The sequence below is a fragment of the Musca domestica genome, unplaced genomic scaffold (assembly GCF_030504385.1).
Source record: "Musca domestica strain aabys unplaced genomic scaffold, Musca_domestica.polishedcontigs.V.1.1 29, whole genome shotgun sequence".
Taxonomy (NCBI): domain Eukaryota; kingdom Metazoa; phylum Arthropoda; class Insecta; order Diptera; family Muscidae; genus Musca; species Musca domestica.
The window spans coordinates 683,391-700,615 of NW_026712296.1; the positions used below are offsets into that span (position 1 = coordinate 683,391).

The 17,225-nt window shown below is 33.7% G+C and overlaps 2 protein-coding genes across 2 annotated transcripts; one reads left to right on the forward strand and one right to left on the reverse strand.

The window, feature by feature from the left end:
• Positions 1–3,611: 3,611 nt before the first annotated feature.
• On the reverse strand, positions 3,612–4,313 carry LOC101897045 (cuticle protein 12.5). The gene is made up of 2 exons (XM_005182297.4): positions 4,302–4,313; positions 3,612–4,232 (listed from the first exon to the last, which is right to left on the reverse strand). The coding sequence occupies exons 1-2, from the start codon at positions 4,311–4,313 to the stop codon at positions 3,612–3,614; spliced, it is 633 nt and encodes a 210-aa protein (XP_005182354.2).
• Positions 4,314–4,954: 641 nt separating this feature from the next.
• Positions 4,955–5,726, forward strand: LOC131803336 (cuticle protein 16.5-like). Its single transcript, XM_059124467.1, has 2 exons — positions 4,955–5,067; positions 5,124–5,726. Exons 1-2 carry the CDS (start codon positions 4,996–4,998, stop codon positions 5,724–5,726), a joined length of 675 nt encoding a protein of 224 aa, XP_058980450.1. The 5' UTR covers positions 4,955–4,995.
• Positions 5,727–17,225: the final 11,499 nt, after the last annotated feature.

A 17,225-nucleotide genomic window follows, 5' to 3' on the forward strand; every position in this document is an offset into this window, starting at 1 on the left:
CTCCAGTTGCCGCTGCCCCAGTTGAATGAATTGAATACACTGCCGCTAAAATTTTTGCACACATGTTTATTTTTCCAGTAGGCAGGTTAAGTTCGTAAATGGGCCATGTAGGTCCACGTTTCATATAGCCCCCATATAACGGTGCCTCCCTATATCGGTATTTTGATGATTTTAGCGACATTATTCACGGGAATTGTTTCAAATGTGTATTTAAAGTTTAAAATGGATACTACATCCTAAGACGGAAATTATCTGTGCAGGTCCACGTCTTCGTATAGCCCCCATATAACGGTACCACCCGATATTCGGTATTTTGATGATTTTAGCGACATTATTCACGGGAATAGTTTCAAATTTGGTATTTGAAGTTCAAAATGGATACTACATCCTAAGACGGAAAATTATCTGTGCAGGTCCACGTCTTCGTATAGCCCCCATATAACGGTACCTCCCTATATTCGGTATTTTGATGATTTTAGCGACATTATTCACCGGAATTGTTTTAAAATTGGTATTTGAAGTTCGTTATGGGAACTACAGTCTGTGACAGAAAATTGTCTGTGCGGGTCCAGGTCTTCGTATAGGCCCCATATATCAGTACCTCCCTATATTCGGTATTTTGACGATTTTAGGTACAATACCCACCGAAATTGTTTGAGATGTGGTATTTGAAGTTCGTAATAAATGCTACAGCCTGTGACAGAAATTGTCTATGCTGGTCCAGGTCTTCGCACAGCTTCAATTTAACGGCACCTCCTTATATACGATATTTTGATGATTTTAGCTACATTATTCACCGTTTATTTCAAATTTCGAATTTGAATATGGTAATGGCTTATGACAAACAATGCCTATGTATGTCCACGTCTTATAGACCCCAAAATAACGGCTATATTCGGTATTTTTAAAATTTTAACAGAATTTTTTAAGGATTTTATTTTTTGAAAATTTCCAAATTCGTTGCAAATGGTGGAGGGTATTAAAAGTTCGGCCCGGCCGAACTTACTGCTTTTTAACTTGTTGGTGTCTAGACGTGGCATAAGGCTGAGTTTTTGGAAACTCGAACTGTACGGGTGCTAAAAGGTACTAAAAATTTAAATTATTGATATTGATATATATGAGGGTGGTTGATGAAGTATAGTATAGATATACCAAAGGAAATACGAAGTATAAACGGTACTAAACACCAAATTCGAACTATAAGTGATTTAACTAATTTTGAACCATTTGGCATCATGTAAAACGGATGATCTACAATCTTGATATTTGGTATTAGAATTAAGTTAAGTTATATACTAAATATAAGAACTGTACCAAACGGTACTACTTTTTGGGTTAACAGAATGTTGGTATTGTGGTCACTGTTGTTGTAGCTAAAATAAAGAGATGGTTTTAGTAATGCGAATTCTAGTACATGAAGAATACTAAATTGTACTAAATTTGGTATGGGGTGATAGTCGTTTTAAATTGGAAATTTGACATTAGGATAACAATTCGGAGATGGCTTTAGAAATATACACTAAAACAGTACGGAAAGTAATAATTGGTATCAAATTTGGGGTGGAGTGTTGAAATAGAGCTGGAATTACAAATTTTGGTATAGGGATCACTGTGTGTGCTTAGCGTTTAGATATGGATTGGTGATTTAAAAGTCCGTACTACATAGTGTACGGATAGTGTTTGAAATACGAAATACAGCATTGGGGTAACTGCTACTTTTTAGTGTTGAGATTTGGAGATGGGTTTGGGTATGGATACTAAAAAGGTACTAATTTACTATTTGGAAATCGAATAGCGATGGAAATCTTTAATTTAGTGTTAAGACCACTTTTTGTGAGGTGGATTTTTTATATGGGTTGGAGTAAGTAAAAGTTTTTTTGGCAATTCGAAATATTGGTGTACTACAAGGCACTAAATTTTTTACCATTTGCTGGAATGTGAGCGCATAGAACTAAACACTTGACATCTGTTACAATGGGTTGCAATATGTTAGATTTGGATATAGCTCCCATACATATCTTCATCTGATTTCACGTTTATTGTTCCTAAAAAGCGTACTATCAGTTCAAATAGGATGGAGTTTAATGAATATCGGTTGAGCCACAAATGCCCCCGTCATTTTTGGTGGAAATTAAAAGGAGGATATACAACCCATACATTAGTTCCTTTAATTTGAAGCCATAATACCCATTCAAAAAGATCGTAGTTGGTATGATTTAATTCTCATAAATTTCCCCTCAAAACGTTTATTTGTTATGAATAGCTCTACTAAATATGAAATAAATAAATATAAATAAAGTCCGACTTTTGACCTTCTTACTGGATTTTTTATGTTGAGTAATTTCAGAATTTCATTTCCCTATACTATTGACAACAATTTCCCGCTGAATTGTTTGTAGTTTAATCATGTTTACTCTTTTGGATATTAGCTTATAGCAAGCTGCCTTGGTCAAGCTTTCTCACTCACTTATAATACCCAGATTAAGCTCCCAGCTCATAACTAACTTCAACATTATAACCAATTTTATGCGTTTCACTCGCTTCCACCAATGACCTCTAACCCATCCGAAAGCAACCTGAGTACAGCCAACTTCTACTTCCCACATGACAGCAGAATCGCCCATTTCCCCGTAGAATATCTAAAGGTCAATCAATCAATCTATAAAAAGATCTTCAGATCCTCTATAAAAGCTTTACTGATATTCCACAAAAAAATCAACCGGTCTTTTAAAAAACTTCTATTAGACAACCTACACATATTCTACAAAAATATGTGAACAGCATTTGTATCTTTTAAATTCGGACTTGTATTGCCCATTAGGTGAACAATTATTTTGAAATCGGATAAAGATGTAAATGGGAGCTATATCCAAATCTGAACCGATCTCGATAAAATTTGGCAAAGATATTTCTGAGCTGCATTTGATATATTTCCCTGAATATCGTTGTTATGGAGTGTATATTACGGCTGCTGGGGACAAAAATAACAAATCGGATGAACAATATATATGGGAGCTATAGCTATATCTGAACCGATTTCGATTAAATTTGGCATACTTATTTGCAGGCCTAATTTAGTTGTGTGTGCAAAATCCCATACTATTCTGATATTACACGTTTGGTGCAAAATAAAAGGCAAATCGGACGAAGATTATCGACATATCGACGAAGATATCGGACGAAGATTACCGATTATCTCCAATTTCAATAGGGTACGTCCTTGGGCCAAACAAATGATCTGTGCAAAATTTCGTCTGGATCGGGCAATAAATGCGAACTGTACTTTGTTTACAAAAATACATGGACAGATGGACGGACAGACATACGGACATGCATAAATCGACTCAGAATGTGATTCTATGCAGATCATCAGAAGGAACTATGGGTGTATCTCTTTTCCTGTTGCCTGTTACAAACAAATGTACAAATACCTAATACCCTGACCACCTTGTGGTGTAGGGTATAAAAAAAGAATTATGGAACGTGTATAGAGAGTTTAGGATGTGTAAAGACCGGTATCCCTATTAAAAAAAATAAAAAAATATTTATGTATTAGTGTGTATGGGTGATCACAGATTTATTATCTCGCAGGATTTTAAGGATTTCACTATTTACAACAAAACTGGGGCAGCGGTGTATTTAAGGGGTGCAACTGGGGCAGCAGCAACTGGGGCTACAGCAGCAGCAACAGGAGCGGCGGCATAAGTGGCTGGAACAACAGCGGCATTGTAGTTTTGTTTAACATCGACGCGGCTGCTGGCATAGGCGGCATCCAAATGAGCATTAGCATAAGCCAAAGGAGCAGCGACGGCAGCAGCTGGGCCGGTGTAGGCCAATGGAGCGGTGTACTTGAGAGGAGCAACTGGAGCAGCAACAGGGGCAACGGCGGCAGCAGCTACAGGAGCGGCAGCATAAGTGGCTGGAACAACAGCGGCATTATAGTTTTGCTTTACATCGACACGGCTGCTGGCATAGGCGGCATCCAAATGGGCATTAGCATAGGCCAAAGGAGCAGCAACGGCAGCAGGAGCGGTATAGGCAACGGGAGCAGTGTAGGCAGCAGCGGTGTATGCGGCAGCATAGGGAGCTGCGTAGGCAGCAGTCAAGGGTGCGCTGTAGGCAGCGGCATAGGGAGTGGCATATGCGGCAGCAACAGGAGCTGTGTAAGCCAAAGGAGCAACTACACCGGGTTTGGCAGCGGCACAGGCAACCAAGGCGCACAAGACAATCATCTGCATTAGAATTCAGTAAAACATTTTAGAATAGAAAATAAAAATATATATATTATTTTTTTTACTTACAAATTTGGCCATTTTAGGATTTTGTTTTGGTTTGTTGTTCGTTTGATGAAGAACTGTATTTTGTTCTGCAGCTGTGAAGCTTTTTATACCATTTCCAACGTTGATTGTTGAAACATTTCAAGTATCGAACGTGTTACGATTTGAAAATTAACTTTTGACCAATGTCTGGTGATCATGAAGTGCCAATTGTGAGGGTGTGCGTATGTAATTTAATTAAAGTCTTGGTAATGCAAATGTCATATTACAACAGTTTTATGCAATGGTCAATGGCGTGGATCATTAAAATTCTAAAGGTCGTATTTAAACATTGTTTCAATTTAAATTATTTGTTGGAACCTTCTGCAGCATAATATTAAAATTTTAAAATCTAAAAATACAATTTATACTTATTAAAGCTGCGTGTTTTTTTACAACCTAAGTAATATTTAATGTAAATGTCTGTAGATTAATTTTCGGTACGAAACACTCCATGCTAATCCATTTCTTTGCACCTCTGCCCATCTGACCTTTGAATTAGGGCGCCTTTTGCATAACAACCACACTACTTAACTGTACTTCCAATACCTTGTGAATAAAATAAAGCGAATTTCATAAAACATGCACGCTTCCGTTTCAAATTAGTAACCACATAATGTACAGCAAATGTTCAGAGAGGTTGAAATATTGTATATAAAAGTGAAGCGATGCTTTGAAAATGTATTCAGTTTTGAATTATCAATCGATACAAAACACTTCTTTCACCAAACAGAAAAAAATGGCCAAATTCGTAAGTAAAGAAATTGATAGCCTCAAGGAAAATACCTATTAATTATTTTTATTTAGCTCATTGTCTTGTGCGCTTTGGTAGTCTGCGCTGCTGCTAAACCCGGCGTTGTTGCTCCTTTGGCTTACACAGCTCCCGTTGCTGCCGCCTATGCCAGTCCATATGCCCCCTTGACTGCTGCCTATGCTGCTCCTTATGCTGCCGCCTACACCGGTGCTGCCTATGCTGCTCCATTGTCCTACACCGCTCCCGCTGCCGTTGCTGCTCCTTTGGCCTATGCTAATGCCCATTTGGATGCCGCCTATGCCAGCAGCCGTGTGGATGTGAAGCAAAACTACAATGCCGCTGTTGTCCCAGCCACATATGCTGCCGCTCCTGTAGCTGCTGCCGCCGTTGCCCCTGTTGCTGCTCCAGTTGCTCCCCTCAAGTACACCGCCCCATTGGCCTACACTGCCCCTGCTGCCGTTGCTGCTCCTTTGGCCTATGCCAATGCTCATTTGGATGCCGCCTATGCCAGCAGCCGTGTCGATTTAAAACAAAACTATAATGCCGCTGTTGTCCCAGCCACTTATGCTGCCGCTCCTGTAGCTGCCGCCGTAGCTCCAGTTGCCGCTGCCCCAGTTGCTCCCCTTAAATACACTGCCGCTCCAGTTTTGTTGTAAAAAGTGTTTTGTTCTGAAAGATAATTAAATAAAAAATTCTTAACTTTTAAAACCTAAATAAAAAATGATTAATTTCTTAATATTTACAAGGCAAAGGAGCTACAAAGGAGTACAAATAAAAATAAACAAATACAGGGTGAGATGAAAAACTCCAACAAAGTCAAACGCCATAATTTTTACAATTTTTTAATTTTATTGAATGAAAGCAAAAAATGTCGGAAATAGCATAACATTTTAGAATAAGTTAAGATTTGTTAAAATTTTTAAACTTTAGCACGAATTATGGCCTCCAAACGGCCAATGGAACCGTCACACGCTACTCGAATGTTGCTCTGCGGTATTTTGGCCCATTCCAGGCGAAGCGCTCTCTTGAGGTGATCGACACTTTGGTATTTTTGCTATCCAAAATACTCCAGACACAATAGTCCAACGGATTGTTATCCGGAGATTTTGGTGTCTATTATGCGCTGGAAATGAAGCGAGGAACCTGATTTTGTATCCATTCTTGGGCGGTGCGTGCTGAGTCCTGTTGGAATGTCCAAGGTCTGCGGCCAAAATGTTTGCGAGCTCAAGGCTTTAAAACACCCTCCAGAATATTTTCGCGATACTATTCGGCATTTATTCTGATGCCACGGTCTTTTTCTATTTGAGTCTATTTTCTTTCTGTTGTGGTGTAAGTTCTTGCACTTTTTGGAACATCAATGGCTTTAACCCGAGCTCATTTTTCAATATATGCCGAATGGAGTATTGCGATATGTTCAGCTCACGAGCCATTTTTTTTCGAACCATTTTTGTGGATGTTGCTGTTTTCTTCCGTCCACTTCCTTGACGTCGGGCTACGCTACCATGGTACGACACACAAAAGAATTATTCATATTTAAATGCTGGAGTGCTCTAACAATAGCCACTTGTGGTTTTCCAGCCAAATATAAAGATATCTCACTATCACGCTTGAATTCCATCACGAATAACTTTTTTTTCTGGAAATTTCTCACCAATATGTTTGTTTACGCATGTAAATAATATAATGAGCTGTCACTGGATTATTTTTAACATCTTTCGAACAAGTTGCTTAGAAATGACAGCAGTCTGAAGTTGGTTGCCGTTTTTTCATCTCACCCTGTAATAAGTAAGTAAGTAAGCAAAGGAAAAAATCTCATTACCAAACACCAAGTTAAAAATAAATCTGTTTAAAATGTAGTTTGGGGCTACACGAAGACTTGAATTTGTAGGGGCAACTTTCTGTCATAGGATATAGTGCCCACTGCGCAAACACAAATTATCAAAATACTGAAAATTTGGAGTACGGCAAATTATCTACCAGAGAAAGTGCGCATATTTGGAACTGAAAATACTAAGGTTGAGATAATTCTGTGGCTAATATCATTAAAATACTGAATAATGTGAGTTACCTATAAATGGGGGCTATGCGAAGTAATAGTACTCATTACGAACTTTAAATACGAAATTTTAAACAATTCCGGTGAAAACTGTGACACAAATAATCAAAATAAGACTTAAATTGGGACTATGCCAAAATTCGGACCTATATGTATAGTTCTCTGCAAGGATGTGTCCTACATACCAACAACACATACTCCTAATTTGGACCTATATGCACACTCCTCTGTAAGGATTTTTTCTAAGTACTGCGCATGAACTGTTTCGGAAACACTTAAAAAAATTTAAATTTACTTGTACAGTTATATGGGGCCTAAAACAATATGTGAACCTATGTAGCCCATTTTCAATACAAAATATCCTACAAACCTTAAACAGATATTAGTAAATTTTAATCAACCTACTTCATTTCGTTCTGAAATTAGAGTGATTTCCACAAAGGGAAGATATACAGACGGACATCACTAAATCTATATCGAATTTATCGAGATCAAAAATATATTTACTTTGTGGGTTCCAAAATGTATACTTCAAGGTTTTACAAATGATATGACATTCTATCTTGGAGGGCATAAAAAACAGTAGATCCATACAGAACTCTATATAGGTTTATACTTAAGTGTTCTCAAAATAGATCGGCGGATTGATATATTTCAAGTTCTCGCTCATGGTAATTAATTTTTCCTTACAAACTTTTGCTTGAATAGTTCTATTTTTGGAAAATCAAATGCTATATAGTAATCATCACCAGTATAATAGGTTTTTGAATTATTGAATGACCAAAACTCCCTAAATATTGAGTTTTCGGCGTTTTTAACTCTAATGTGTGATCACTTTTATTAGCCTGAATTATTGAATACCTTAAAATGGCCATAACTCCTTAAATATTGAGTTTTCGGCGTTTTTAGCTATTATTTGTGATCACTTTTATAAGCATGAATTATTGAATACTTTAAAATGGCCATAACTCCTTAAATATTGAGTTTTCGGCGTTTTTAGCTCTTATTTGTGATCACTTTTTTAGGCATGAATTATTGAATACTTTAAAATGGCCATAACTCCTTAAATATTGAGTTTTCGGCGTTTTTAGCTATTATTTGTGATCACTTTTATAAGCATGAACTATTGAATACTTTAAAATGGCCATAACTCCTTAAATATTGAGTTTTCGGCGTTTTTAGCTATTTTTCGTGATCACTTTTTTAGGCATGAAATATTGAATACTTTAAAATGGCCATAACTCCTAAATATTGAGTTTTCGGCGTTTTTAGCTATTATTTGTGATCACTTTTATAAGCATGAATTATTGAATACTTTAAAATGACCATAACTCTTCCAATATTGAGTTTTCGGCGTTTTTAGCTATTATTTGTGATCACTTTTTAGGCATGAATTATTGAATACCTTAAAATGGCCATAACTCCTTAAATATTGAGGTTTCGGCGTTTTAAGCTATTATTTGTGATCACTTTTTTAAGGCATGAATTATTGAATACTTTAAAATGGCAATAACTCCTTAAATATTGAGTTTTCGCCGTTTTTAGCTATTATTTGGGATCACTTTTTAAGGCATGAATTATTGAATACTTTAAAATGGCCATAACTCCTTAAATATTGACGTTTCGGCGTTCTTAGCTATTATTTGTGATCACTTTTTTAGGCATGAAATATTGAATACTTTAAAATGGCCATAACTCCTTAAATATTGAGTTTTCGGCGTTTTTGGCAATTATTTGTGATCACTTTTTATACCCTACAACACTATGTGTTGGGGGTATTATAAGTTTGATTGGGCCAAAAATTATGTAACACCACGAAATATTGGTTTCCCACATAGGAAAGTATATATTGATCTTCCTAGCTCGCCGAGCTGAGTCGATCTAGCTATGTATGTCCGTCCGTCCGTCTGTCCGTCTGTCCGTCTGTCCATGTTAATTTGTAATCACTCTACAGGTCGCAATTATGGCCCGATCTTCACGAAATTTAGAATGGAGGTGGGGTTAAGGTCAGAATAGAACCCTATTTCTTTTGGTGATGATCGCATAATATTTAGGGGTCGAAATGGACCAAAAACTGAAAAATTTCTTGATTTTGCAGTTGCTCTGCAGGTCGCAATTATGGACCAATCGACGCGTAAATTAGCATGGGGCTAGAGCTACGGGCTGGGCAGAAGCCTTCCAATTTTGATGGTCATCGGGTAATATTAAGTGGGTGAAAAATACTATACGTTTGTGTTGAATAAAAGTCAAATTTCCATTAAACCGCCAATATTTTTAGTCCCGGCGAAATCATAAATAGGCGAACAGGTCAATTGTGACAGTTACGTAGATACCGATAGTAAATATATCGGATATATATAGCGAAATATACACAATATGTACATACAAAGGGAAGGAATGTTAGATAGAATGCTTATATCTCAAGAATGGCTGGACCGATTTTGACAAAGTTTGCCAATTCAGAATGCGCTCTTAACATAAAAGTATTAAATCTAAAAATCGCATAAAAATAGGTCAAAAATGATGTTAATATAGATTTTGTAGTATTTTGTGACATTTTTTTTATTTTTTCATATTTTTTATCGCATGCGATTTTTTCCATTTGACTTATAATATTAAGGTATACATTTTGTAATATTTTTCCACCTTACAACACAGGTTTGGGATATTATATACAGATTGCAATTATCGTCCGATCCTCACGAAAAGGGTAGGGTTAGGCTCAGAAGGGCTAGGCCTATTGTTTTCAAAGATGTCCGCAATATATTTAGGGGTTGAAATGGACCAACAACTAAAATGTTCCTGATTTTGCAGCCGTTATAAAGGTCACAAATAGAAACTAATGGACACGAAATCTCGCATGAAGTTAGAGTTAAGGACAGCGGGTGGAATGGACCACTACTTTTGTCTGAAAAATACCAACATTACTTACAGGTGATAGCCGAAATACACAAAATGCGAACTTCTGCCTTTTTTTTGCTGATTTCGTTGACGAATATAGCCAAATATCCTAGACAAGCAAATCATATAGATGAGTCTAAATTTGAAAATACAGAGGGACCTCTTGCTTTTGGAGATGATCGCACAATATTCAAAAACAGCGAAAATTTCCTAATCACACAATTGAAGCCAATCGACACGCCTGAGAAGAATGTTAGGGACGGTGAAGAAGTCTAGCATTATGTATGGCCATTGGATTATATTTATCTATAAAATGGACCACTACAACTAACAGCACGACGAAGTTCGTAAATATTGGTTAAATGTCCCTGGCCAAAATGCTAGTAATATCTGGGCAGTGCTCCGTGACATAATTTCAAAAGCGAAATCTGCCAAAATGGATTTGGACATAAGGGGGCTTCTAACATATTATAGTGTTGTAGGGTATCACATGGTCGGCCCCGCACGACTATAGCCTTTGCTTACTTGTTTAGGTATGAATTATTGAATACTTTAAAATGGCCATAACTCCTTAAATATTGAGTTTTCGGCGTTTTTAGCTATTATTTGTGATCACTTTTATAAGCATGAATTATTGAATACTTTAAAATGGCCATAACTCCTTAAATATTGAGTTTTCGGCGTTTTTGGCAATTATTTGTGATCACTTTTTTAGGTATGAATTATTGAATACTTTAAAATGGCCATAACTCCTTAAATATTGAGTTTTCGGCGTTTTTAGCTATTATTTGTGATCACTTTTATAAGCATGAATTATTGAATACTTTAAAATGGCCATAACTCCTTCAATATTGAGTTTTCGGCGTTTTTAGCTATTATTTGTGATCACTTTTATAAGCATGAATTATTGAATACTTTAAAATGGCCATAACTCCTAAAATATTGAGTTTTCGGCGTTTTCAGCTATTGTTTGTGATCACTTTTATAAGCATGAATTATTGAATGCTTTAAAATGGCCATAACTCCTTAAATATTGAGTTTTCCGCGTTTTTAGGTATTATTTGTGATCACTTTTCCTGGCATGAATTATTAAATAATTTAAAATGGCCATAACTTCTTAAATATTGAGTTTTCGGCGTTTTTGGCTATTATTTGTGATCACTTTTATAAGCATGAATTATTGAATACTTTAAAATGGCCATAACTCCTAAAATATTGAGTTTTCGGCGTTTTTAGCTATTGTTTGTGATCACTTTTATAAGCATGAATTATTGAATGCTTTAAAATGGCCATAACTCCTTAAATATTGAGTTTTCGGCGTTTTTAGGTATTATTTGTGATCACTTTTCCTGGCATGAATTATTAAATAATTTAAAATGGCCATAACTTCTTAAATATTGAGTTTTCGGCGTTTTTGGCTATTATTTGTGATCACTTTTATAAGCATGAATTATTGAATACTTTAAAATGGCCATAACTCCTAAAATATTGAGTTTTCGGCGTTTTTAGCTATTGTTTGTGATCACTTTTATAAGCATGAATTATTGAATGCTTTAAAATGGCCATAACTCCTTAAATATTGAGTTTTCGGCATTTTTAGGTATTATTTGTGATCACTTTTCCTGGCATGAATTATTAAATAATTTAAAATGGCCATAACTTCTTAAATATTGAGTTTTCGGCGTTTTTGGCTATTATTTGTGATCACTTTTATAAGCATGAATTATTGAATACTTTAAAATGGCCATAACTCCTAAAATATTGTGTTTTCGGCGTTTTTAGCTATTGTTTGTGATCACTTTTATAAGCATGAATTATTGAATGCTTTAAAATGGCCATAACTCCTTAAATATTGAGTTTTCGGCGTTTTTAGGTATTATTTGTGATCACTTTTCCTGGCATGAATTATTAAATAATTTAAAATGGCCATAACTTCTTAAATATTGAGTTTTCGGCGTTTTTGGCTATTATTTGTGATCACTTTTATAAGCATGAATTATTGAATACTTTAAAATGGCCATAACTCATTAAATGTTGAGATTTCGGCGTTTTTAGCTATTATTTGTGATCACTTTTTTAGGTATGAATTATTGAATACTTTAAAATGGTCATAACTCCTTAAATATTGAGTTTTCGGCGTTTTTAGCTATTATTTGTGAGCACTTTTATAAGCATGAATTATTGAATACTTTAAAATGGCCATAACTTCTTAAATATTGAGTTTTCGGCGTTTTTAGCTATTATTTGTGATCACTTTTATAAGCATGAATTTTTGAATACTTTAAAATGGCCATAACTCCTTAAATATTGAGTTTTCGGCGTTTTTGGCAATTATTTGTGATCACTTTTTTAGGTATGAATTATTGAATACTTTAAAATGGCCATAACTCCTTAAATATTGAGTTTTCGGCGTTTTTAGCTATTATTTGTGATCACTTTTATAAGCATGAATTATTGAATACTTTAAAATGGCCATAACTCCTTCAATATTGAGTTTTCGGCGTTTTTAGCTATTATTTGTGAGCACTTTTATAAGCATGAATTATTGAATACTTTAAAATGGCCATAACTCCTTAAATATTGAGTTTTCGGCGTTCTTGGCAATTATTTGTGATCACTTTTTTAGGTATGAATTATTGAATACTTTAAAATGGCCACAACTCCTTAAATATTGAGTTTTCGGCGTTTTTGGCAATTATTTGTGATCACTTTTTTAGGTATGAATTATTGAATACTTTAAAATGGCCATAACTCCTTAAATATTGAGTTTTCGGCGTTTTTAGCTATTATTTGTGATCACTTTTATAAGCATGAATTATTGAATACTTTAAAATGGCCATAACTCCTTAAATATTGAGTTTTCGGCGTTTTTGGCAATTATTTGTGATCACTTTTTTAGGTATGAATTATTGAATACTTTAAAATGGCCATAACTCCTTAAATATTGAGTTTTCGGCGTTTTTAGCTATTATTTGTGATCACTTTTATAAGCATGAATTATTGAATACGTTTTTGGCAATTATTTGTGATCACTTTTTTAGGTATGAATTATTGAATACTTTAAAATGGCCATAACTCCTTAAATATTGAGTTTTCGGCGTTTTTAGCTATTATTTGTGATCACTTTTTTAGGCATGAACTATTGAATACTTTAAAATGGCCATAACTCCTTAAATATTGAGTTTTCGGCGTTTTTAGCTATTAGTTGTGATCACTTTAGTAAACATGAATTATTGAATACTTTAAAATGGCCATAACTCCTTAAATATTGAGTTTTCGGCGTTTTTAGCTATTATTTGTGATCACTTTTATAAACATGAATTATTGAATACTTTAAAATGGCCATAACTCCTTAAATATTGAGTTTTCGGCGTATTTGGCTATTATTTGTGATCACTTTTATAAGCATGAATTATTGAATACTTTAAAATGGCCATAACTCCTTAAATATTGAGTTTTCGGCGTGTTTAGTTATTATTTGTGATCACTTTTCCTGGCATGAATTATTGAATACTTTAAAATCGCCATAACTCATTAAATATTGAGTTTTCGGCGTTTTTAGCTATTATTTGTGATCACTTTTATAAGCATGAATTATTGAATGCTTTAAAATGGCCATAACTCCTTAAATATTGAGTTTTCGGCGTTTTTAGGTATTATTTGTGATCACTTTTTTAGGCATAAATTATTGAATACTTTAAAATGGCCATAACTCCTTAAATATTGAGTTTTCGGCGTTTTTAGCTATTATTTGTGATCACTTTTATAAGCATGAATTATTGAATACTTTAAAATGGCCATAACTCCTTAAATATAGAGTTCGGCGTTTTTGGCTATTATTTTTGATCACTTTTATAAGCATGAACTATTGAATACTTTAAAATGGCCATAACTCCTTAAATATTGAGTTTTCGGCGTTTTTAGCTATTAGTTGTGATCAGTTTAGTAAACATGAATTATTGAATACTTTAAAATGGCCATAACTCATTAAATATTGAGATTTCGGCGTTTTTAGCTATTATTTGTGATCACTTTTATAAGCATGAATTATTGAATACTTTAAAATGGCCATAACTCCTTAAATATTGAGTTTTCGGCGTATTTGGCTATTATTTGTGATCACTTTTATAAGCATGAATTATTGAATACTTTAAAATGGACATAACTCCTTAAATATTGAGTTTTCGGCGTTTTTAGGTATTATTTGTGATCACTTTTCCTGGCATGAATTATTAAATAATTTAAAATGGCCATGACTTCTTAAATATTGAGTTTTCGGCGTTTTTGGCTATTATTTGTGATCACTTTTATAAGCATGAATTATTGAATACTTTAAAATGGCCATAACTCCTTAAATATTGAGTTTTCGGCGTTTTTAGCTATTATTTGTGATCACTTTTATAAGCATGAATTATTGAATACTTTAAAATGGCCATAACTCCTTAAATATTGAGTTTTCGGCGTTTTTAGCTATTATTTGTGATCACTTTTATAAGCATGAATTATTGAATACTTTAAAATGGCCATAACTCCTTAAATATAGAGTTCGGCGTTTTTGGCTATTATTTGTGATCACTTTTATAAGCATGAACTATTGAATACTTTAAAATGGCCATAACTCCTTAAATATTGAGTTTTCGGCGTTTTTAGCTATTAGTTGTGATCAGTTTAGTAAACATGAATTATTGAATACTTTAAAATGGCCATAACTCATTAAATATTGAGATTTCGGCGTTTTTAGCTATTATTTGTGATCACTTTTATAAGCATGAATTATTGAATACTTTAAAATGGCCATAACTCATTAAATATTGAGTTTTCGGCGTTTTTAGCTATTATTTGTGATCACTTTTATAAGCATGAATTAATGAATGCTTTAAAATGGCCATAACTCCTTAAATATTGAGTTTTCGGCGTTTTTAGGTATTATTTGTGATCACTTTTCCTGGCATGAATTATTAAATAATTTAAAATGGCCATAACTTCTTAAATATTGAGTTTTCGGCGTTTTTGGCTATTATTTGTGATCACTTTTATAAGCATGAATTATTGAATACTTTAAAATGGCCATAACTCCTAAAATATTGAGTTTTCGGCGTTTTTAGCTATTATTTGTGATCACTTTTTTAGGCATGAATTAGTGAATACTTTAAAATGGCCATAGCTCCTTAAATATTGAGTTTTCGGCGTTTTAGCTATTATTTGTGATCACTTTTATAAGCATGAATTATTGAATACTTTAAAATGGTCATAACTCCTTAAATATTGAGTTTTCGGCGTTTTTAGCTATTATTTGTGAGCACTTTTATAAGCATGAATTATTGAATACTTTAAAATGGCCATAACTCCTTAAATATTGAGTTTTCGGCGTTTTTGGCAATTATTTGTAATCACTTTTTTAGGTATGAATTATTGAATACTTTAAAATGGCCATAACTCCTTAAATATTGAGTTTTCGGCGTTTCTAGTTATTATTTGTGATCACTTTTCCTGGCATGAATAATTTAATACTTTAAAATGGCCATAACTCCTTAAATATTGAATGTTCGGCGTTTTTAGCTATTATTTGTGATCACTTTTATAAGCATGAATTATTGAATACTTTAAAATGGCCATAACTCCTTAAATATTGAGTTTTCGGCGTTTTTAGCTATTAGTTGTGATCACTTTAGTAAACATGAATTATTGAATACTTTAAAATGGCCATAACTCCTTAAATATTGAGTTTTCGGCGTTTTTAGCTATTATTTGTGATCACTTTTATAAGCATGAATTATTGAATACTTTAAAATGGCCATAACTCCTTAAATATTGAGTTTTCGGCGTATTTGGCTATTATTTGTGATCACTTTTATAAGCATGAATTATTGAATACTTTAAAATGGCCATAACTCCTTAAATATTGAGTTTTCGGCGTGTTTAGTTATTATTTGTGATCACTTTTCCTGGCATGTATAATTAAATACTTTAAAATGGCCATAACTCCTTCAATATTGAGTTTTCGGCGCTCTTAGCTATTATTTGTGATTACTTTTTTAAGGCATGAATTATTGAATACTTTAAAATGGCCATAACTCATTAAATATTGAGTTTTCAGCGTTTTTTGCTGTTATTTGTGATCACTTTTATAAGCATGAATTATTGAATACTTTAAAATGGCCATAACTCCTTAAATATTGAGTTTTCGGCGTGTTTAGTTATTATTTGTGATCACTTTTCCTGGCATGAATTATTGAATACTTTAAAATGGCCATAACTCCTTAAATATTGAGTTTTCGGCGTTTTTAGCTATTATTTGTGATCACTTTTATAAGCATGAATTATTGAATGCTTTAAAATGGCCATAACTTCTTAAATATTGAGTTTTTGGCGTTTTTAGCTATTATTTGTGATCACTTTAGTAAACATGAATTATTGAATACTTTAAAATGGCCATAACTCCTTAAATATTGAGTTTTCGGCGTTTTTGGCTATTATTTGTGATCACTTTTATAAGCATGAATTATTGAATACTTTAAAATGGCCATAACTCCTTAAATATTGAGTTTTCGGCGTTTTTAGCTATTCTTTGTGATCACTTTTTTAGGCATAAATTATTGAATACTTTAAAATGGCCATAACTCCTTAAATATTGAGTTTTCGGCGCGTTTAGTTATTATTTGTGATCACTTTTCCTGGCATGAATTATTGAATACTTTAAAATGGCCATAACTCCTTAAATATTGAGTTTTCGGCGTTTTTAGCTATTATTTGTGATCACTTTAGTAAACATGAATTATTGAATACTTTAAAATGGCCATAACTCCTTAAATATTGAATGTTCGGCGTTTTTAGCTATTATTTGTGATCACTTTTATAAGCATGAATTATTGAATACTTTAAAATGGCCATAACTCCTTAAATATTGAGTTTTCGGCGTATTTGGCTATTATTTGTGATCACTTTTATAAGCATGAATTATTGAATACTTTAAAATGGCCATAACTCCTTAAATATTGAGTTTTCGGCGCGTTTAGTTATTATTTGTGATCACTTTTCCTGGCATGAATTATTGAATACTTTAAAATGGCCATAACTCATTAAATATTGAGTCTTCGGCGTTTTTAGCTATTATTTGTGATCACTTTTCCTGGCATGAATTATTAAATAATTTAAAATGGCCATAACTTCTTAAATATTGAGTTTTCGGCGTTTTTGG